The sequence below is a fragment of the Onychostruthus taczanowskii genome, unplaced genomic scaffold (genome assembly GCF_017590055.1).
Source record: "Onychostruthus taczanowskii isolate IOZ18803 unplaced genomic scaffold, ASM1759005v1 scaffold282, whole genome shotgun sequence".
NCBI lineage: Eukaryota > Metazoa > Chordata > Aves > Passeriformes > Passeridae > Onychostruthus > Onychostruthus taczanowskii.
This window is the reverse complement of record NW_024500151.1, coordinates 1-21,404: the sequence shown is the minus strand read 5'-3', so window position 1 is coordinate 21,404 and position 21,404 is coordinate 1. Positions and strand designations below refer to the sequence as shown.

The window sequence follows — 21,404 nt, the reverse complement described above, 5'->3', positions numbered from 1 at the left end:
CAAGCACCTCCTGCACCTGAGACATCTTCCCATGAGGAATTCAGAGAGCAGCACTGACCACGAGTGATGAATTTTACAGGTGGCTCTGCAAATGTTATTTCATTAACAACAGTCATACAGAGAACTCTACGGGGGACAGAGTTACTACCAAGGTCAGGATTTTACAATCCCCTGTGCAGTCAGAGTTTTTTCTGTCCAGGCTGCTGTGCAGAGCACCCGAGCAGTGAAGCCAGGCAGACACAGCCACACCAGATGCAGGGTTTATTTCCAGGTGCTTCGGAACAGAGAGCCCCACACCTCCCCTCTGAGCTCAGTTCAGCACAAGCTCTCCAGGCTGTGGGGTGGGACACCCTTCACTGGAGCAGGCAGCTCAGGCCCCAGGTGTTCATTCGTGCTATTCCCAGGAATTTATTGCTTTGTTCAGGAAGACTCGGGAAGCTGCAGAGGCAGCTGCAGGCCCCAGGCCTCACACCAACCGACCACGGAATTTAAAGCTGCGCTGCACTGCCAAACTTCTTCACAAAGAAAGAATACAGAAGTCCTCCTGCACTGATATTCCACGCTACAATTCTGATAAAAACACTGCAAGAGTCCAGTCAAGTGTTTATCTGCTCGTATTAGTTCCTACTTAGTCTCACTGCACAGAGAGATGCTTTATTCCAAAACATTGCAACAATTCAAAAATGTGGATGTGCTACAGGAAACACAACAGGAAAAAAAGCCTTGTTTTTGAAATGCAAAACACTAGAAATGCAACAAAGATGAAAGTGTTACTTAATAAAGCAACACAAGAAAATATTAAAGTACAAAATACTGCATTTTACTGATGTTTGGGAGAGTGTTTTATGCAGCTCAATGCTGTCAGTCCCCAGTACTGAGATTATTTAAAACAAAACACAGCATATCCCACTGCTTTAAAAAAGTGTTACTTTAATGCTTAAAAAAAAAAAAAAATCAAGAGCCAGATATATGATCATTAAGTAAACCCTATAACAAAATATTAACACTTTAAAGGAATTAATCCAACCATCTCCTGTGTTTCTGCACTCCTCAGATGGTCAAGGTGCAAGACAGGCTGACAGGTGCAGGGAGTCCTCTGTCTCACCTGAGCAGGACACGCTGCAGCCTGGACCCAGCCCCTGGGTCTCCATCAGCAGAAATGCTCTGAAAGTTTTTTTTAAAACTCAAGAATGCTGAGCCCAGTTCGTGTGCACCTTTGACAAGGAAGAAAGGAGACTGCAGGCAGCGTAAAGTGACTGTGGCACCAAAGAAGAGGAAATTAAAAAGTCATTTTGCATAACTTTTGTGGAAAAAAGACAACTTTCTGCTGTGTGTGTGTACAGTGCCATTTCTTTAAAATTAATTTCACATTAGCTTTTTTTAAATGTAAGGGGGAAAGTACTTTTATGACACTAGCTTCAGTGGATTTGACAAGGACATTTTACAGGATGTGAGCCAGCCGTGCCCTGGCAGCCAGGAGGGCCAGTTGTGTCCTGGGGGTGTCAGCAGCAGGGTGAGGAGGGGGTCCTGCTCTGCTCTGCTCTGGGGCAGCCTCACCCCAGGTGCTGGGGCAGTGTCAGCACCATCATGCAGACATTCAGCTGGCAGAGCCTGTCCAAAGGAGGCCGTGGGGTGCTGAGGGGAACGGGGAGGAAGCTTTACGAGGAGCAGCTGAGGGCACTTGGTTTGCTCGGCCTGGAGGAGAGGGCACTGAGGTCTTCATCCCCCTCGTCATCCTCCTGAGGAGCAGCAGAGGGGCAGGTGCAGACCTCCTCACGCTCATGACCAGTGACAGGACGTGAGAAAACGGCTGAAGGTGAGTCAGGGGAGGTTTGGGTTGGCTACCAGGAAAGGCTTTTCACCCAGAGGGCTGGTCTGGCACTGAACAAGATCCCCAGGGACGGGGTCAGCACCCCAAGGCTGCCTGAGGTGAAGAAGTGTCAGGCACAAGATGGGATTGTTGGGGTATCCCCGGCAAGGCCAGGAGCTGGACACAGTGGTGCCGAGGGCTCCCTTCCAGCTGAGCACAGCCTGTGACTCTGTGCAATATGGCAAAGCAGGATTGCTCCTGACCTGGGAGCCACGCGCCCCAAGGACAGATGCACAGCTGCCAAGGGAAGTCGCCCAGCGCGCCGGGCAGGAAATTAAAGCCTGGAGATAAAGAGGAAAAGACAACATGCTCACGCCATAACGGGGACCAGATGCACTGTGGGCATCTGGCAGCAGCCAGATGCTGCTTGCCTTCCGTGGCCAAAAAAGCCAGCACAGACTCCCTCTCCTTCAAAACGACAGACAAAGACAAGCTCTGCTCAAACTTCTGTGTATATAGAATCGTAACATAGGAGATACAAACTGGTTAAAATACTGCTAGGAATAGCACAAACAACAGACAGTACTTCACTTACCACTTAATACTCGTTTCTACAGGAAAAAAAAAAACAGCCAAATATCCAGATCTTGCTGTATTAAAGTTATATGTACACCTGGCAGTCCAGAAGTTACTTGTCTGGGATTTAATTTAAGCACCTTGATTACACAGTGTCCTTTACTACAAAACAGCCAAACATACATTCATAATCCTAGAACTATTGTCATAATTAGCATATTTTAAAGCATTATGTCAGACAGGTGCAGCCTAAGCCGTTTTTCTCTTTTAAAGGTAAGGGCTCTGCACCACCATCCTCACGTAATGCAGCAACTCATGTTACAGTAATCATTTAAATGCTTTCACTGTTACAAAATGCTTTAGAGAGAAGGAAAAAGAAAAAAAAAAAAAAAAAACGCGCACGTCAGTTCGCTGTTCTCAAACCGTGCGATTTCAGGAGACCCCCGTGCTGTCACCCCTCTGCCCTGCAAAGGGGCTCTTCGCCGTGGGGTCACATCCCCGCCCCCACAGTGGGGTCTCATCCCCATCCCGCCCTGGGGTCTATCCCCACCCGTGGGGTCTCATCCCCACAGTGGGGTCTTATCCCCATCCGTGGGGCCTCATCCCCATCCATGGGGTCTCATCCCCACAGTGGGGCCTCATCCCCACAGTGGGGCCTCATCCCCATCCATGGGGTCTCATCCCCACCCGTGGGGTCTCATCCCCACCCGTGGGGTCTCATCCCCATCCATGGGGTCTCATCCCCACAGTGGGGTCTCATCCCCACCTGTGGGGTCTAATCCCCACCCGTGGGGCCTCATCCCCACCCGTGGGGCCTCATCCCCATCCCGCCATGGGGCCTCATCCCCACCCATGGGGCCTCATCCCCACCCATGGGGCCTCATCCCCACCCGTAGGGCCTCATCCCCATCCGTGGAGTCTCATCCCCACCCGTGGAGTCTCATCCCCATCTGTGGGGTCTCATCCCCACCCATGGGGTCTCATCCCCACAGTGGGGTCTCATCCCCACCTGTGGGGTCTAATCCCCACCCATGGGGCCTTATCCCCACAATGGGGTCTCATTCCCACAGTGGGGTCTCATCCCCACAGTGGGGCCTCATCCCCATCCCGCCGCGCGGCTCCGGCGGCGACACCCGCGAGGTAGGTACCGGATATCCCCAATGGCAGAGCCAAGACTGTGTTTGGCACCGCGGCACGCCGGTGTGCGCCCGCCCGTCCCCGCCGGCGGCGGGGCTCCTCCGCGCCGGGCCGGCAGCTCACAGCAAGCTGCTGGGCAGGTTGCTGCTCTGCCACCTGAGGCAGGTGGTCTTAGAGTGTTTGTAGAGGTGGCTGGACTGGCTGAAGCGCTTGCCGCACTTGAGGCAGGCGTAGGGCTTCTCCCCCGTGTGCACGCGGATGTGCTTCTTGCAGTCCGTCAGCGTCAGGAAGGTCTTGCAGCAGATCTTGCAGGCGTACTTGCGCGCGCCCTCCACCACCAGCACGTTGTGCTCCGACAGAGCCTTCTTGCACTTGGACAGCACGTCGGCCGAGGCGCGCGTCAGCTGCGGCGGGCCCGGCTGCGACAGGTGCCCGGCCTCGAAGGACGCGCTCCCGTTCATCATCAGCTGCGAGCCCGAGGAGCTCTCCTGCAGCTGCGAGCCCCGCACAGAGGTCACCACGGGCATTTTGGGGGCGATGCGGCGGTAGCCAGGAAAGCCGCCAGCCCCGCCCCTCACGGAGCCCATCATGGCCCGAGACAGCGAGTGCAAGCCCAGGCCTGAGCGGGGGAAATCCATGCCGAACTGCTCCGCCGCTCGGTAGCCGGAGGTCTGCACGCAGGGCAGGCCCATCACATCCTGCATGGGCCTCACAAAGTGGGAGTCCGCGGGCTCGCTGAACGGGTTCTCCACGTGCGAGACGGCGGCAGAGGAGTGGCCACCGGCGGGCCCCGCCTCCGGGCTCATCAGGTAAGGGGCGTCGCTGTCCATCCTGCAGTCACTGGTGGTGTTGGGAATGTTGTCGTCGTTGTTTTGGCTGGTGCCAAAGCCACCTCCCCTGCTTTTGTTCAAAAAATTTGAAATGCTGAAGGAAGACTTGTGCTCCAGGTTGTTGGACACGTCCATGATGTGGATGTCTCCCACCCTGTCGGTGCTGGACTGAGGGTCCGAGAAGCTGCGGTCGCTGCTCTCGGGACTCAGCTCTATCTTCTCTGCACTCACCACTCCTCCTTCCACCTCCACCGACTCGCTGCCCTCCGCCTGGGAGGTGACATCGCTCACCTCATCCTGAGGCTCCGGGGAGCTCAGCGGCTCAGACTTCACCACCACCCTCATGTGCTCCTTCTCACCGAGGCTGACCTCCGGATTCTCACACGGGAAGTTGCTCTTCTCAGCAGCGGCCTCCTGGTCGAAGCTGGTTTCCACCTGCGTGGCCTGGGACGCCATGGACATCTGGGAGATGTTCCCCCCGCCATTGTCTGACTGGCTGGGCACTTGAGCATCCTCCTGAGCCCCGAAAGACTGGTCGAACATGATCGTGTTGTCCTCCTGGTTGTCGGCAACCGCGTCGGCCTTGGGGTTGTCCACCATCTTCAGCGAGTCGGGAGAGAAGAAATCCTCCCTGGAGTGCACCACGGGCTGCCCGCTCTCGGCGGCCACGTCGCCCACGGGCTCGTCCATGGCGGGCCGGACGCGCTGGCGGGCGCGCTCCTCGGAGGACTGCTTGCGCTTGTGCAGGCGGCGCATGGGGAAGGCGGCGCGCTGCTCCAGCCCGCCGCGCAGCGCCGCGCCCACGGCGCCGGGCGGCTCCTCGGCGCCCTGCGAGGAGCCCAGCGCCGAGCTGACGATGCTGAGCCCCAGCTGCTGCAGCATGAAGGAGCGCTGCAGCCGCGCGCTCTGCTCCTGCGCGCGCTCGCTGGGCGGCGACAGCGGCAGCGTCCGCGTGGTCAGGTAGTGCTTGCAGGCCTTCACCACCGAGTTGAGGTGCAGGTGGGAGGCGGCCAGCAGCACGTCCATCACGTTGCTCTCGCCCAGCATCAGCGTGGAGGTGTACATCATGTCGACGAGCGCGGCGAAGGCCTCGGCCGTCACCACCTCGCTGTCCAGCTGGATCATGTTCATGGTCTGGTCGCCCTCGGCCACGGTGAAGAGCGCGCGGAAGTGCGTGCTGCAGGCGGCCAGCACCGAGCGGTGCGCCTTGAAGTGCCGGTTGCCCACCACGATGACGCAGTCGCACAGCTGCCCGTGCAGCCGCTGGTAGTTGAGCTGCTGGAAGACCTGCTCAAAGTGCCCTGGGAAATCCATGGTCCTGCAAAACACAAAGGAGCGCTGCGTGGGCCACCAGGAGGAGCAGAGCAGCTGCGCAGCGAGCACGGCGCCAGGGAACTGGGGCTGGCCAGCCCGCAGGAGGGAGGGCTGCAGGGGCACCTCACCGTGCCCTGCCAGCTCTGAGGGGGCTACACTGAAGGTGGGACAAGTCTGTTTAGGAGTCTGCAGCCAAGGAGAAAAGGGAGTGAGCTCAAATTGAAAGACAGCTGTAGCCATGATATTATGAAAAATCCTTTGCTGGGATTTTTCCTCTCCTGAGAAGCTGAGGAGCCTCAGGAGAGAAATGTAAACAATTACTATCTGCTGCTGTGGAATGCAACAGGTGCATCCATGACTGGTCCATGTGGATTGTTTTCCATTGATGACCAATCACAGCCACCTGTGCCAAGGCTGTGAGCAGTCACAGGATTTTTGTTATTCTGTTCTTTCTTGTTGTAGCCCTCTGATCTCTCTGTTCTTTTAGTATAGTTTAATGTAGTATTTCAATATAATATCTAACATAATAAATCAGCCTTCTGAAATGGAGTCAAGCCTCGTGTCTCCACACACGGAGAGGAATCACCAACAGACAGCAGCAGAGGATGGGATTGCTCCCTGGCAGGGTGGGCAGGCCCTGGCACAGCTGGGGCTGCCCCTGGATCCCTGGCAGTGCCCAAGGCCAGGCTGGGCACTGGGGCTGGAGCACCTGGGGCAGGGGAAGGTGTCCCTGCTGTGGCAGGGGTGGGGCAAGAAAAGGTGCCCTCCCAACCCAAAGTGCTGCAGTGAACGTGGCAGTGAGGAGAAAAGGTGGCAGCCGACAGACAAACAGAAACTGGGCTGAGTGCACCAGCACCAGATGGGCACAGGACCAGAGGCAGCAGTCTGGAGGACAAGGAAGAGCAGTGAAAGGCCAGGTTCTGCCACAGAGCTGAGCTCAGCACCACGCAGCCGTGCTGGAGCTGGGCAGCGTGGGGCACCTTCACACCCCTGAGCAAAACACCCAGTCCTGGCTCGTAAGAAAGTCTGATTACAGCAACAACATGCTGCTCACAGAGGTGGCAACCCTCCACGGGCTGCTGGCAAGGCAAGGCAAGGCGCTGCTCAGCGAGACAAGCAGGCAGGCTGGTTCCTTCTCTGATTCTCACTAACACAGCACCACTCCTGCCTCAGTGGAGCCAGTCAGCGCTGCGTGGGCGACCCTCGGCCGCGCCCTGACTTCTCCTCAGGGTTCAACAGCAGGGCGTGGGATCTGGAGGGCAGGAAGGCTGCGCACGGGCACACACACAGAACTCCCTGCGCTCACGTGTATCTTCCAGCAGCGACAAGACAACACCAAAGGGCACAGGACCACAAACCAGCCCAAAAAAAGAAAAGGTCACGTGGCCAGAACCGTACTTTTGAGGAGGGATCAAGTGGAACCCGGCCGATTGAGAAAGTCCATCCTCAAACAGGGACGGCGTTTGCTGCTTTTTCCTTCCTGCCATCCCTGTCTCTGCCGGGCAGCTCCTCGCCGTGCCCGGGACATCCCAGGAATCCCCCCGAGTGTCCTTGGATGGAGGCACAACAGGGAGCTCACTCACAGTTGCCCCCGGGGTACTCAGCGCGGGGAAACTGAGTCACGCCAAGCCTTTGAGAAGTGCGGAGCGGTAAGTGCCGCCGGTCGCCGCGGGTCTCCTGCCGGAAGGCGCTCTTCCCACACACTGCCTCGTTTTCCCCGTTCTTTCCTTCTCGCGTCACCTGGAACAGCCAAGATGCGTGCCCCTCCCCAGAGGGCCGCACACGGGACATAACGGGGACACCCGACGCTGTGACCACCGGTCTCCGCCTCGCCGCCGCCCCCCGCCCCGCTCACCTGCGGTGTCCGTGCGGGAAGGGCCGCGGAGGCTCGGCCCTGGGCTCGGGCCTGGGATCGGGCCTAGGCCTGGGACTGGGCTCGGCCCCGGCCCCGCTCCCGCCGCTCCGGCCCCGCCCCGCCGCGCCGACACAGCGCGTCACTTCCGGCCGCTGGCGGCGCGGGCCCTGCTGACAGCCAACCGGCGGCCTCGTTACTTCTACGCCGCGGCGGAGGTCTCACCGGGCCCAATCGGGGCTGAGCTTATTGCCACGACGGGGAGGCAGCGGCGGAAGAGGCGGAGGAGCGGCGCCGCCATCGCCATCCGCGCCGCCATCCCCAGGCAGCGCCTCGTTCAGCCCCCGCCATGGCCACCGCCACCTGGCGCTACCGCGGGGACCCCGAGGGCGAGCGGCCGGCGGCGCTCGGTGAGCGGGGCCGGGCCGCGGGGCGGGTCCCGGGCCGCTCGGGGATGGCGGCCGGGCCCGCCTCTCACGGGCTTCCTCTCCCGCAGTGCGGTTCGCCAACGGGCGGCTGGAGCGGCCCGAGGCGCTGCGCTTCACGGTGTACCGGAACCGGGACTCGGCGCACCCCCGCAAGAGGCACCGCCGGATCGTGGTGAGGCTCCGGGACAGCGGGTACCGGCTGTAACGGGCTGCGAGCGTTGTTAATTACCCAGGTTATTAATTACCCCGCTGGAGCGGGGAACTCCGCCCTGGCACTGCCCAGAGCCCCTGGATCTCTGGCAGTGCCCCAGGCCAGGCTGGACACTGGGGGACAGGAAAAGTGTCCCTGCCGTGGCTGCGGTGGCACTGGAGGGGCTCTGAGGGCTCTTGTGACCCAGACCGCTCTGGGATTGTGAAATCTCTGCTGGGCTTTGCAGCAGGTTTGTGTCAAACAGTCAGGGTTCAGCCCAGCATGTTGCACAGGGATGTGTTCCAGGGTGTCCCTGTGTTCCAGGGTGTCCCTGTCACTGCCATTCCTGAGGGACACTGCAGGGGGGAGCTGGCAGAACCAGGGATGAACTGAACCATGGGGATCCATAAAATCAGAGGGGTTTGGGAAAGCTGCAGAAGGCTGGCTTCAGGGACAGCAAAACTGAGAGTGGAGCTCAGCAGCAGCCATAAAATAAGTCAGCGAGAAAATTGTGTAAGAAGTGGAAAAGCAAGGGCAAATGGAGCAATGGTCTGTGTGTTAACTCTTGTCTGGAATAACTCCCTGAGCTGCAGAAAAGTCTGGTGTGGTGTTGGGGAGTTTGCTGGGAGCTCCCCATGTGTGGAGACACGAGGCCTGACTCCATTCTCTCAGAAGGCTGATTTATTATCTTAGGATATACATTAAAATACTGCATTACAACTGTACTAAAAGAGCAGAGAGAAAAGCTCATCAGAGGGCTTGAAAGAACAGGAATAGAATAGAATTACAGAATCTTGTGACTCTCAGTCTCATGCAGCTGCATCTGTGACTGGCTTTTAATCAGAAACAACCAACATGCACCAATGCCAGCTGCACCTGCTGCACTCCACAGCAGCACAGTTACTGTTTGCATTTCTCTCCTGAGGCCCTCAGCTCCTCAGGAGGGGAAAATCCTGGCAGAAGGCTTTTTCATTAAATATCATGGTGACAGGAGTTCTCAGCTTGATAGTGGAGCTCCGTGCCTTGTGTTTTAGTGCACAGAGCATTAAAAGCAGGTATTTTATTCAAAATAAGCATGTTTTAACCGAAGGTTCGTGTGCCTGTGGATGGAGCTGCTGTCAGTGTGCTTTGCCCTCGCTGGGAAACCTGCTCCTCAGGTGTCTTTGTGCATCCCAGGGGGTCTCTGTGAGGGGGAGCTGAGCCCCCCATCAGAGGGAGCTGCTCTTGACCTTTACATCCACTCCTCCCAAAGAGCACAGGGCCTTCCAGCCACATCCCTAGGGGAAATGCTCTGCAGCAACCCTTCTGCAGAGCAGAGAAGCCAACACGTTGCCATGAGGATACCTGCAGGTGGCTGGGGCACCCCTGCTAGGCTGCCTTTGCAGCTGCAGAACTGCAGGCACTTCCAGTGCTGGAGCTGAAATGAACCCCTGGAATCCAAATTTAAACTGCAGCACTGGGGCTGGGCAGGGCTGCTGTGCTGGTCCCCTCTGCCAGGGCAGAGCACTGGCACTGGGCTCCCTCAGCATTCCAGGGGTTTCTCTGCTTTCCTTCAGCCCTTTCCAGGGGTTTCTCTGCTTTCCCTCAGTCTTTCCAGGGATTTCTCTGCTTTCCCTCAGCCTTTCCAGGGGTTTCTATTGTTTCCCTCAGCATTCCAGGGATTTCTCTGCTCTCCCTCAGCCTTTCCAAGGGTTTCTCTGCTTTCTCTCAGCCCTTCCAAGGGTTTCTCTGCATTCCCTCAGGCTTTCCAGGGGTTTCTCTGCTTTCCCTCAGCCTTTCCAGGGGTTTCTCTGCTTTCCCTCAGCCTTTCCAGGAATTTCTCCTGCATTCCCTTGGCCTTTCCAGGGATTTCTCTGCTTTCCCTCAGCCCTTTCCAAGGGTTTCTCTGCTTTCCCTCAGCACTTTCCAGGGGTTTCTCTGCTTTCCCTCAGCCTCTCCAAGGGTTTCTCTGCTTTCCCTCAGCATTCCAGTGATTTATCCTGCTTTCCCTCAGCCTTTCCAGGGATTTCTCCTGCTTTCCCTCAGCCTTTCCAAGGAGCTCTCCTGCTTTCCCTCAGCCCTTTCCAGGGATTTCTCTGCTTTCCCTCAGCCTCTCCAAGGGTTTCTCTGCTCTCCCCCAGCCTTTCCAAGGGTTTCTCTGCTTTCCCTCAGCATTTCCAAGGGTTTCTGTTCTTTCCCTCAGCCCTTCCAGGGATTTCTCTGCTCTCCCCCAGCCTCTCCAAGGGTTTCTCTGCTCTCCCCCAGCCTTTCCAAGGGTTTCTCTGCTTCCCCAGGTCTCGGAGACGGAGCGGCTCTGCTACGTGGGACACAACTTTGGCAGCCAGGCCACGAAGTGCAACTCCCTGTGCAGGTACAGAGCAGGAGCACAGGGCTGCCACACTCAGAGCTCCTGCTCCCTTCCCTTGCCTGCCTCAGGGCTCCTCCCTGGGCACGGGGCTCTGGCTCTTCCTGCACACCCAGTGGAAGCTGTGGTGTGTAAATCTGGCCAGGCTGAAAACATTTTGTGACCTCTGGGGTGAGGGTATGGAGTGGTGCAGCAGGATGGAGCTCTGTTTCCAAGAAGCTAGGATGGAGGAGCTGCCTTTACCAGCAGCTGGGCAGTGCTGCAGGGTCATTGTCTGGGGCCCTTGCAGCTGAGGTGCTCTGCAGTTCTGCACCAGGGCCTGGCTTCCCTCTGCAGAGCCTGTCAGAGCACGGCCACAGCAGCCTCTGTCCTGGCTGAGCAGTGCCCCCAGCAGGGATGGAGCCTCACCTGGGGCAGTGTCCACTGTGAGATGCTGCAGCTGAAAAAAGAGCACCAGGGCTGTGTTTCTGCTCGGGTTTGGAGGGATAAATGCAGTTTAACAAATGTGTGTGGTGCAGGTCTTAATTCAGTATTGTTTGCAGGCAGATTTAAGTGCTGCTGCCTCTGAACACTGTGAAGAGGTGGTTCTGGGGGCTGAAGTGCTGCTTGCCTGCACCTCTGGAGATCCAGGGCTCTGGGAAGAAGTTTGGAAATTTGGTGTTGTTGAAGCCATGGCCATCACGTCCTGGCACAGCAAAAAAAAAAGAGAAAAGAAAACAGCAGAACTCTGGCACCCACACATTACCTAATTCAGTGGATTCAAGACTTGTGCATTTACTTAGAGTATCAAGTCTTTCTGTTTCTATATGTACACATGCCTTGGAGGTAACCTGGTTAATCACAGTGCTGTATGTGCAGGGTGGGAGAGCTGCTGGGGTGTGAGAAAACCATGTAATTCAAATAATTTCCACTGCTCTGCCTCTCACTAATCAACTGCCCCCATTCTCCCCAGGTACTTTGTTGGAGTGCTAGACAAGAGCTCTGGGCAGATGGAGGTCTACAATGCTGAAATATTCAACATGCAGCCCCTGCTCTCAGGTGGGAGGTGCTGGGAGTCACAGCTGCTGGGTGGCTCTGTCCTTGTCCCTGCTGCCTTGTTCCCTTGGCAGGCAGCAAGGACAATTCCTTCACTTGTGCATGCCAGGAGAGGGGAGCACAGGCTGGGTGTGGAGGGTGGGAGTCACTCACAGAGTGTCACTGCTCCAGTGCAGCCTTGTCTGGGTGTGTTCTGCTGAGGGAGGCCTGAGACTCATCAGGAATTGGACCCCTGAATAACCAAAATAACAAAAACAGCCCCAAAACAGGTTTTATCCAGCAGGACTGGTTTTTTTTCATTGACCCCAGGATAAGAACCCAAAAGATCACATCTTTTGGTAGCTGATTTTTACCCTGTGCAGCAGGGCATGGGTCGGTCCATGTGGGCTTTGTAGAAAAAGCCGAAAAAGCCTTTTTTTCCCAGGTTCTCATATTTGGTGTGTCCTGTAATTACCCAGGTCACATGGAGGAGATCCTGTGCCAAGCCTGTCAGTCGCAGGACTACAGGAATTCCTGTCCAGGCACAGTAACTGTTGTTGTTTTGCAGATAACGTGATGCCTGACGACACAAAGGAGTACCAGAAGAAATCCTACAGGGAGAAGGTAAAGTGGAAAGCTGTGACTGTCCAGCTGGCAGGGAGGCTGCTGTCCTGCAGGGTAAACCAGGAGGCAGCACAGGCATTGCCTGGCTCAGGAGTGTTCCCCTGGTTTTCCTGGTTGTTTCAGGCTGGTCCCCACCCCAGTGACCTCCTGCCCTGGCAGACCAGCGCGTGCTGCGGGTTTTGGCTGGCGGGGAGTTGTCAGCTCTGTTAGAGGCCGTGTCTGTGGAAGGAGCAGCGGGGTTTGTGTCCCCCTGGGTGCACGGGGTGTTCCAGGGCGTGTTGTGCCTTGTGCAGATGGATCTGTGCATTGAGGCCTTCGGAACCAGCAAGCAGAAGCGAGCTCTGAGCTCTCGCCGCATGAACGCCGTGGGCAGCGACATCGTCAGCACGGCTGTGACAAAAGCAGCTGCCAACGTCATAGATGCCAAGGGAGTGACAGGTGAGAGGATTCTGCCTCGGGCTGTCATCAGGACAACCTGAAGTGCCTTTTGCTGTCTGTCCATGCCAGGTGTGGCAGGAAGAAGAGGGGTTTTCTTTAAGTGATGAGGAGGTAGCTGGTTCAACAGCTGAGATGGGTACGTGTAGAGGAGCTGCTGCTTCTGGTCCTGCTGGGCCAGAATGAGGGAAGGTCCCTGTGACATCAGTGTCCATCCTGCCTGCTTTGGATGCTCCTGTGGGGTATGGCTTCACTGGCATAAAGGCATTGTGCTTAGCTGGTCTGAGCTCTGTGGCATGGCTGTTGAAAAGGCTCCTCCTTACCTCAGAGAGCGGTGCAGCCTTGGGACACAGCACAGTGTGGTGTCACCATCCCTGGGGGCTTCCAAGCTGGTAGGAGAGAGCTGGGGCTGCCCTGACTATGGACATCTGGGAGGGAGGGCAGACAAGACCTCTCCAGAGCACTTCTGGGATCCTGGGAGTGCCACTGGCACGAACAGGAGAGATGTCTGTGGACTGCAGATCCCACCACCTTTCACCCCTTCTGTTCCAAGGTGGATATGGACTGTGCTCTCAGAGCTGCTTTGTGCCAAGTGGGTTTCCACTGCAACACAGGTGCCAAAACTGTGCTAGGTGCCCTTCTTTCCTAGCTGTGTTTCTCTAGTCTGGACTGGTCTTTCTAAATTTCTATGACCAGAACCAGAAGGTTCTTGATGGAAGTTTTAAAAGTTTAAAACTACAATCGTGACTAAAGTAGTGTCGACCCATTTGAGTAAACTTGCTTCTAAAGGATTTGGGTTGTGCTGCTGTTCTCTGCACTTTGGCTATCATGATCCAAACGCTCCTGTCCCGCTTCCCTCCCAAGCTCTGATGCAGGACATGGCCCAGGATGATGTGCAGAACATCTCTGCCTTCCTCCCGCCGTGCCACGAGGACGCCGACCGGCCCGAGCACGTCTACAGGTTTGAGGACTGTATCTTTTCTGTGCCATGCAGCCACCTGGGCTGCTGGGGGCAAGCTGAGCCTCTGCTGCTCACAGGCCAAGAGCTGGGAGCGAGGTGTTGGGGCTGCCCTGGCTTTTGGGGCCTGCAGGTGCTGTGTCCTGCCCCTTTGCTTTGGAGAGCAGGATGCTGTGCTTGTGCCACAGCCTGTGAGAGGCCCTGGTTCCTGGACAGGTCCCTGCCCACTTGTCAGGTGAGTGTGGGCAGAACTGCCCTGCCTGGAAGGGCGAGGCCAGGTTCTTTTCCTTACCATCCTGCCAGTGCTGTCTCCTGCCGAGTACGAGGCGCTGCGCGTGCCAGCAGCCGCCCTGGCCAGCGCCACCGCGGAGGAGATGGCCAAGAGAGCAGAGGAGAGAAGGTAAGGCCCTGCCAGGGGCCACGTCCTGCCTGAGGGGCACTGGGGCTGCTGCTGCCAGTGCCACAGCTCAGGGCACAGGGAGGACATGGCATCCAGGCGTGGCAGAGCAGCCCCTGCCTCGGGGCGCGTGGGGGACGCCGGTGTGCGCAGCAGCAAGGGGCCCTGTGGGCAGCTGAGCTCCCCCTCTCCCTCCTGCAGCCTCTGCTCCTTCGTTCTGGAGGAGCTGAAGTTCCTGCCCGCTGATGAGAAGAGCAGGGACCACAAAGCCCGATGCCTCTGGTTCCTGGACACCCTCATCAAGTTCAGTCAGCAGAAAGTGATCAAGAAGAAGCGTAAGAGAGTTTTCAGCTCATAAACACATGCTTTTGGGAAAGTCTTCATCATCCTTTGATCGCCAGCTGAGTGTGTGGGTCCTACCTCTGCCTTGCTCAGGGTCCTGCTCAGGAAACAGCACCACACAAAACATTTTGGTTGAGAATTCCCAGACTTGCCATCCTCCTCAGAACTCGTGTGTCTTTGTCAGTCCTTGGCAGAGCTGAGGGAGGAGGAAGTGGCAAGCCTGGCTTTAAATATCTTCCTGCATTGCTGAGACACAGCAGTCACCCATGGGACTTGTCCAAGGAGAATGTGGGAATGACTAACCTTGGTGGTGGTAGGGACTGGTGAGCGTGGTCTCAGCTTTAACAGCGTTTTGTGGCAAAAAGAACACATGCATAGGTGTGTGTGCATTTTAGATTGCACAGTATGGAACTGGGAGACTGCTTTTACTGGGGAAATAAAAGCTGTTGGGATTCTCTCAGGCCTGCAAAAGTAAGAGACCTAGAAAGGAAGCACCAAGGTTCATTTTAGGTTTGTTCTAAGTGGTGGGATTCCCGGGGCTGGGCTGAGTGGTCCCCGTGGGTATTCTGATGTCCCATGCTGAGTGTCAGGGTGATACACGTGCTGCTGTGGTGGGTGGGCAGTGCAAGGTAGCGTGTGTGTTCTCATTCCACTGCAAAGCCCCTTTCTGCCCTAGATCCAATGGGTCCTGAGTGCCCTCACATCATCAGCAAGAAACTCATGAGGAATTTCACCTCGCTGACCTACAACAACGGCAGGTGAGGGATGGTGTGTGGTGCTCCTGAGGCACAGGCCTGGCAGAGCCCAGCTTGAGGGGCCACACACACAGCATCAGGAGGCTGCACACCTCACGAGTTCTCCCTCTTGCCACACAGCATCCAGAATTTGATCTCTGCATCCATGAAGGCTAAAATCACCGCCTATGTCATTGCCCTGGCTTTGCACATTAACAACTTCCAGACGGATCTCACCGTCCTGCAGAACGACATGAAGCTCTCAGAGAGCAGGTGAGTCATCCTGTTCCTTCACACCTGCCAGGATCCTCCTACCCAAAGACCCTGGGGGGGCTCAGGACTGTCTCTGGGCCTGGGGAGGGCTTTGATTTCCCAGGCAAGGAGAGGCAGTTGTCTGTGGGTGCGGGACCTGCATTTCCCAGGAATCACCTGGCAGCTGCAGCTGTGCTCCAGCTGTGCTCCTGTCCTTGGCCCTGCAGAGTTCATTGGATCAGGCTTTCTGGCCAAAACTTTAGTTTTTACTGGATCTTACCAAAACCTTTGGTCACTTCTTGGTTTTCAAGCTTCCTCATTGGTTTTGATGCCACCACTTACTTTGCCCGTTACATTCTTTGATCAGAAGTGGTGGAGTTAGTGGGTTTAAAAGCAGTCTGCTGTTGGTTTCCATCCATTTTCCCTTTTTCTTTCTGGGGCTAAGCTTTTCCAGGAGTCCAGGCTGGCTGTGGCAGTTGATGCCCAGCTTTGGGATGTGCTGTGGGGAAAGCACGGAGCAGGCTGGGACCGCTGGAATGCAGCAGTGCCCTGTCCCCAGGAGGGCTGCAGCTGCTGCCTCCAGGGCACCCCTGTGCACAGAGACCCCTCTGGGCCCTCCCGGGGCTGTGGGCCCCTGTGGGGTCAGGCACAGGGGCTCAGCCCCCCTGATGCCATCTCTCCTGTTTCCCAGGATCCTGGACATCGCCAAGGCCCTGCGGCTCAGGGTGTCCAAGGCCAAGGGGGTGCCAGGGCTGGAGAACGACCAGAACCACAAGCTGGGCACTCTGTCCCTGCCCCTGCCCACGCAGAAGGCACCACAGGGGCAGCGCAAGCGCAAGAAAATGAACTGAGAGGCCCTGGAGGTGTGGGGGGACACGGCCCCTCCCTCACAATGTCATGGGGATGCCTTCATCTGCTCAGTTTGGGTCCAGCAGCAGCCCTCACCCAGCTGAAACCCAGGCTGAGGGTTTCACCTCACTAAAATGCTGCTTTTTTTCTATTTATATAGAAAAAGCTGTAATAAAACCTTTTTTTTCCTAGTTTGTCTGGATGTGGAATGGAGGTGTGCTGGAGCACAAGGGAACAGTTTGAGGTGGCAGATTCTGGTCATGGCCCCTCCCAGGTTCAAGGTCAGAAGCAGGGAGACAAAGAGTGTGACTTACATAACACCTTTTTATTTCTGTGAAGTGTCAGTGTAATCCTGTCTTCAAAAACTGTAATGTTCACAGTTTTTGTCACTTCTGCTATCCTGGCTATTTTCCTGGGGGAGGGAGAGTTGTGTGATTTGGAGCTGGTAACAACACCCTCATGGAGAGCAATGAGCTGAGGCTTCCCAGCCCTTGGCAGAGATCCTTCACTCTGGTTCCTCTCAATTCTCACTCCTGGGTGATCGGCCTCACAGGAGCTGTTCACTGCAGTATGGCTCCAGGAGTCAGCAGGGCTTGTGAGGAACAGGATCCCCACCAAACTGCTGTGTGAAACGAGCCTGGAATGCCAGAGGACACCATCTCTGGCATGTTGCTGCTTCAGACAGTAATTTGGGTTTGGAACATCCTCGTGGGATTTTTGTATCCCGTGACACCTCAGAGACCCACTGCTCTCACCTGTGATTAGCAGTGACACAAACATCCTGTGTTCTGGGGAGGGGATCATTCCCCTCATTCCCAATGCTGTGGGAATTGCAGGCTCCAAAAGGACTGGTTGAGGCTGGAAAGGACTCCTGGAGCTCCCTGTCCAGCCCCTCTCCCTGCTCCAAGCCTGGCAGCAGATGCCCAGGACTGTGTCCAGGTACTTTGGAGTCTCTGCTCACAGGAACTCCACACATTCACAGTGAAGCAGTGTTTCCTCACACTCCCAGGGTGCCTCCTGTGTGCTCCTGGCCTCTGGGCACCTCCCCTGCAGGTCTTTGTAGCCACGGACAGGTTCCCTGCTGCAGGGTGAGTTGCCCTGTTCCCTCCCCTGCCCCTGGAGCAGTGATGCCCCAGCCCCTTCAGCTTCCTGGGCTCCCCAGCGTGTCCCTGTCTGGAACTGAGCCAGAGCTGGACTCAGCACGCAGGCTGAGCAGAGGAGGAGGATGAGCTCAGTCTAACTCTGCCCAGCCACTGCTGGCTGCTGGACAGACACACAGACGTGTCTGTTCCTGACCCTCCCAGCACAAACAAGGACAGCAGCTGCAAAGGGAGCAGCTCCCAGGTGCTGCAGGCTCCAGGATGAGGGGCTTGTCCGGGCTGGGGCAGCCAGGTGTGCTGGGGGTCCTGCCAGAGCACGTTCCCTGTACTGCTGCCTTTTTCCTGTCCTGGAAATGAAACCTGAGACAGTTTTAGTAAGGAGGTAATCTAAAAGGGATCTTTATTTGGGGGCTTTCAGGGCCAGCTGTGGAGAGATGTCCACAGAAGCCCACCCACATGGGATGAGTAAAGCTTTTCGAAGTTCAGCAAATCGGTATAATTGATGAAATCACCAATTAGGAGCACAAGTGGTGATGGAATTCCCCCCTTCTCTGGAGCCCTCCCTTGGCACTGGCTGTACTTTGGATCTCCAAGAGCTGCTCTCAGCCTTGGTAGCCAGGGAGAACCAAGACAGCACAGGGGCTTTGTACCCCTGGGGCTTGGAGCTCTGGAATTTGTTTTCTTTTTCTTCAGGGAAAGGCCATGGAAAACTACAGGGAAAATAAGTCACTAATACAATAGGCTACAGAGCAAATTATGTGTGAAGGATACAGAGAACATAGAAAAGAAAAAAAAAAAAAAAAGGCAAAATCCAAAATGGCATCACTATGGACCTGCTTGCGTGTAAATTACCCCAGCTGCTGCCTGGGTGGGAAGCAGGGATACATCCTTAGCTGCTTTCCCAGCAATTTGTTTTCAGTGAGGGGCTGCTGAAGTTGCTGTGACGAGGGCCCCAGCCTGCTCAGCTTCCCTGCTTGGCTCTGGAGAGGGGTGCTTGTCGGGGTCCGCTGTTGTGTGTCTCTGCCCCAACACGGGGACAGTGGTTCTGGGCGGCCGCGATTGCCAAGGATGAGTCTGGACTCTCAGATTTTCGGTCTTCAGTTCTGTTTATTATCTCTTATCTACAAAGTTTTCTCTCTGCCCAGCCGAGGTCCGCTCAGCAGGACAGTCGAGTGCACTCTCCCCCGCCCACAGGGCGGTTGTGTCTTTTATAGTAAAAATTACGTGTGCCATATTTACCTTTATTTCCCAATACTATTCACCCTTATAGACAAGTGTACCTTCACCATGAACCAATCCCCAAGTGCCAACATCACCACACAAAATGGAAGACATGAAGAAGAAAGAAGAACACAGGACCACGCCCTGAATCCTCCATCTTGCCTTCATGACCCCCCTGTACCTATTTTTCTAAAATTTATATTTCCTTCTATAAATGTACCATTCACACCCAAGAAACTCTCATTTCCTCTTAAGAAGCTCTCATTTCCTCCATCACAGGTTCTTCTCCTTTTGATGGATCGAAATCCAACCACCAAACCCTTTTGGCAGCATTCCAGGGTTTGCGAGCCCCCCAGGGGCTCCCCTGGTGTCTCTGCACATCCACAGTGATGTGCTGAGATCCCACAGGTGCTGAGGGAAGGCAGCGAGCTCACCCTGCCCGGGGGCACAGAGGGGCTCCCATGTCCCTGCAGCCCCCACCCAGCTGCTGCAGGCTCCGGGCTGTGAGTGTGTGCAGAGTTTTGTCGAAGAAGGGAGAGGCGACACCAGACGGTCATCAGCAAACTCTCAGTTTAATGATAATCATACACTTGGTTAAATACAACACTTAATTAGCTCATGCATAGTGCAAAACTGTAGCTCATCATTGGTTAATGTGTTATTTGCGTCATTACATCATCTGAAGGTCTCTTCTGCATTTTTGTGATTTTAGAGCTAACTCTCAGTCCCTAATTCTGCAACTTATTGATACAGTCTTACCGAGACTTTCCCTTCTGAAGGACACCCTGTCCTTCAAGATATCATTAGCCTCCTTTCCCATCTAGTTTTATCAGGCCAATTTGACTGTGTCCTTTCTCATCAAGCCATTCCTGCACAAAACTCTCCACAGCAGAGAGCCCGCGGTGAAGGTGCCCTGTGCTGCCAGGATTTGTGATGCATCCTGCAGGGCACTCACGCTGCTGCCCTTCATCAAGAGCTGCAGCCCCTGCACTGCAGGAGCTTGTGGAGAACTGAGTCCTGTGGGAGGGACTCCATGCTGGAGCAGGGGAAGAGTGCTAGGAGTCCTTCCCATGAGGGAGGAGAAGCAGTGACAAGGTATGATAAACTGACTGCAGCCCCAGTTCCCTATCCCCCTGTCCCACAGGGAGGCAGAGAAACTGGGAGTGGAGTCTGGGGAGAAGAGCTGTGTAATAAATTAAATTGATTTCCCAGTCTCTGGTATAGAAGGCTTCAGAGTCAGCATTTGGGATACGAGTTATAGTCCATTTAAAAAGCTCTTTGAGCTCTCGCTTAGGCAAGGATTTTGGACTTGACTTAATTAAATATTTTAAATGCTGATACACATCTCTCCGAGGAACAGACTTATTCTGCCCCATTATTCCCGGTGCTCACCTGCCGTCCAGCTATGCAGCAGGTGCTGAATATGGAGGCTCCGATCCAGGCACTGTCCAGCAGCAACTCCTGTCCGGGCCCCGGTCACCTTCTTTTCAGGTGCCTGATCCGCGCGGCCGCTTCCTACTGAGTTCACCGAGAGGTCTCTTACTGTCAATAAGTCCGAGTTTGCCAACTAAAACGTGGGCGCCAATTGTAAGAGCCTGATTGAGAGATGCGGGACTCCAGGTGGCTCTTCCAAATGCAGTTTACTACATCCAAGGTGTTACAGCAGACAGAGCCTGTGCCTACAGCCGTCGGCTGCATCTGCAGGCAGGCCTGGAGACCCCGAGTTTAGGTTACAAATGCATTATATACTTTTCTTTACTGAGCATCTTAATACAATAGAACCAATCTATACCTTAGCTTTTATCTATAGCCTATCACAACTACTATAATTACCATATTCATGTTACTATTCTCCAATCACTAAAGGTTAGCACATTACAGTTTAAGCCAGAAGTTGTTTTTCAGTTTTCTTGCAGTGGAAAATTCTGAGACCTTTTTTCTACTTGCAACATTTGCTGACTTGTTTGCTTGTGGAGTCTTCCTGCTTGGTAAAAACATCTTGTTTGAGGTGGGTTTATCCTTTGCTCTGAGCCCTAAAACCCCTTCTAACTAACAGGCCCTTTGCCTCCTTGGTTATCCAGTGAGAGTGGCTCAGCAATTCTTTTCTTCTATATCAAGATTTACTTCCATCTCTATTCCTTCCTCAGCTTCTGCATTCAAAAACCTTTCTGTCAAGCATTGATATTTGTGAGACTTTCTTGTCAAACTTTCATCCTTTCGGGCAACACAAGCCCGAAAAAGGACACCCGTTAACAGAGGATTAACCCTTAAAAACAACAGCCTGTTGCATATTCATACACTTATGTATGAATATTCATACGCATAAATTCCATTCAAACACAGGACTTTGGTAATCTTCAAGTTCTCCTCTTAATCCTAATGGCATCTTTTTCACTGAACAAGGCAGGAGGAAGTTAGTTTTCTACTGATAAGGGAGAACAACAGCCTGTTGCATATTCATACACTTATGTATGAATATTCATACGCATAAATTCCATTCAAACACAGGACTTTGGTAATCTTCAAGTTCTCCTCTTAATCCTAATGGCATCTTTTTCACTGAACAAGGCAGGAGGAAGTTAGTTTTCTACTGATAAGGGAGCAATAAATTCCCTTTCTCTAAAAGATTTAGGTGTCCTGTGGCTGCTGTCTGGTGCGAGTCCTTTCTTAACCAAATATCTTACATAGCATAGTTTCTGTTTTAACATTCTGTTATAACCTAAAACTGTATTTAATAGTTAATGTAATACTTAAGGAAATTAATACAGCGTAACTTTCTCACATAACACATACAATATTCATTTTAATCCTTGCGAAAAGCCAATCACAAAATACACATTTTTCAGCAGGCCTCCTCCAGGAGCGAGCCCTGTTGTGTTTCTGTGTGTTTTGTCTCCAGTCAGTCACACCTTGGTTTGGTTTGTTGTTTCCCCTCCGTGCTGGCTCTGCCTGCTTCTCCCCTCCCTCCTGTGTTATGTTTGCCCAATGATCCAATCA

At 54.7% G+C, this 21,404-nt stretch overlaps 2 protein-coding genes across 4 annotated transcripts; one reads left to right on the top strand and one right to left on the bottom strand.

Annotated features, from left to right (window-relative positions):
- Positions 1-949: 949 nt before the first annotated feature.
- Positions 950-7,662, bottom strand: ZBTB5 (zinc finger and BTB domain containing 5). 3 transcript variants are annotated; one of them, XR_005952936.1, is made up of 3 exons: positions 7,066-7,662; positions 3,535-5,671; positions 950-2,743 (listed from the first exon to the last, which is right to left on the bottom strand). XR_005952936.1 is itself a non-coding variant. In XM_041407980.1 (2 exons), the coding sequence occupies exons 1-2, from the start codon at positions 7,152-7,154 to the stop codon at positions 3,643-3,645; spliced, it is 2,118 nt and encodes a 705-aa protein (XP_041263914.1). In that variant the 5' UTR covers positions 7,155-7,662; the 3' UTR covers positions 1,433-3,642. The 3 variants fall into 3 exon arrangements, 2 of the variants coding, with proteins under 2 accessions (XP_041263914.1, XP_041263916.1); XM_041407980.1 differs by having other exon boundaries at positions 1,433-5,671; XM_041407982.1 differs by having other exon boundaries at positions 1,433-5,671; positions 7,523-7,655.
- A 94-nt stretch (positions 7,663-7,756) lies between these two features.
- POLR1E (RNA polymerase I subunit E) lies at positions 7,757-16,273 on the top strand. The gene is made up of 12 exons (XM_041407983.1): positions 7,757-7,929; positions 8,016-8,119; positions 10,411-10,487; positions 11,434-11,519; positions 12,064-12,119; positions 12,413-12,557; positions 13,419-13,526; positions 13,816-13,912; positions 14,111-14,244; positions 14,928-15,009; positions 15,127-15,258; positions 15,929-16,273. Exons 1-12 carry the CDS (start codon positions 7,869-7,871, stop codon positions 16,086-16,088), a joined length of 1,242 nt encoding a protein of 413 aa, XP_041263917.1. The 5' UTR covers positions 7,757-7,868; the 3' UTR covers positions 16,089-16,273.
- The last annotated feature ends 5,131 nt before the right edge of the window (positions 16,274-21,404 follow it).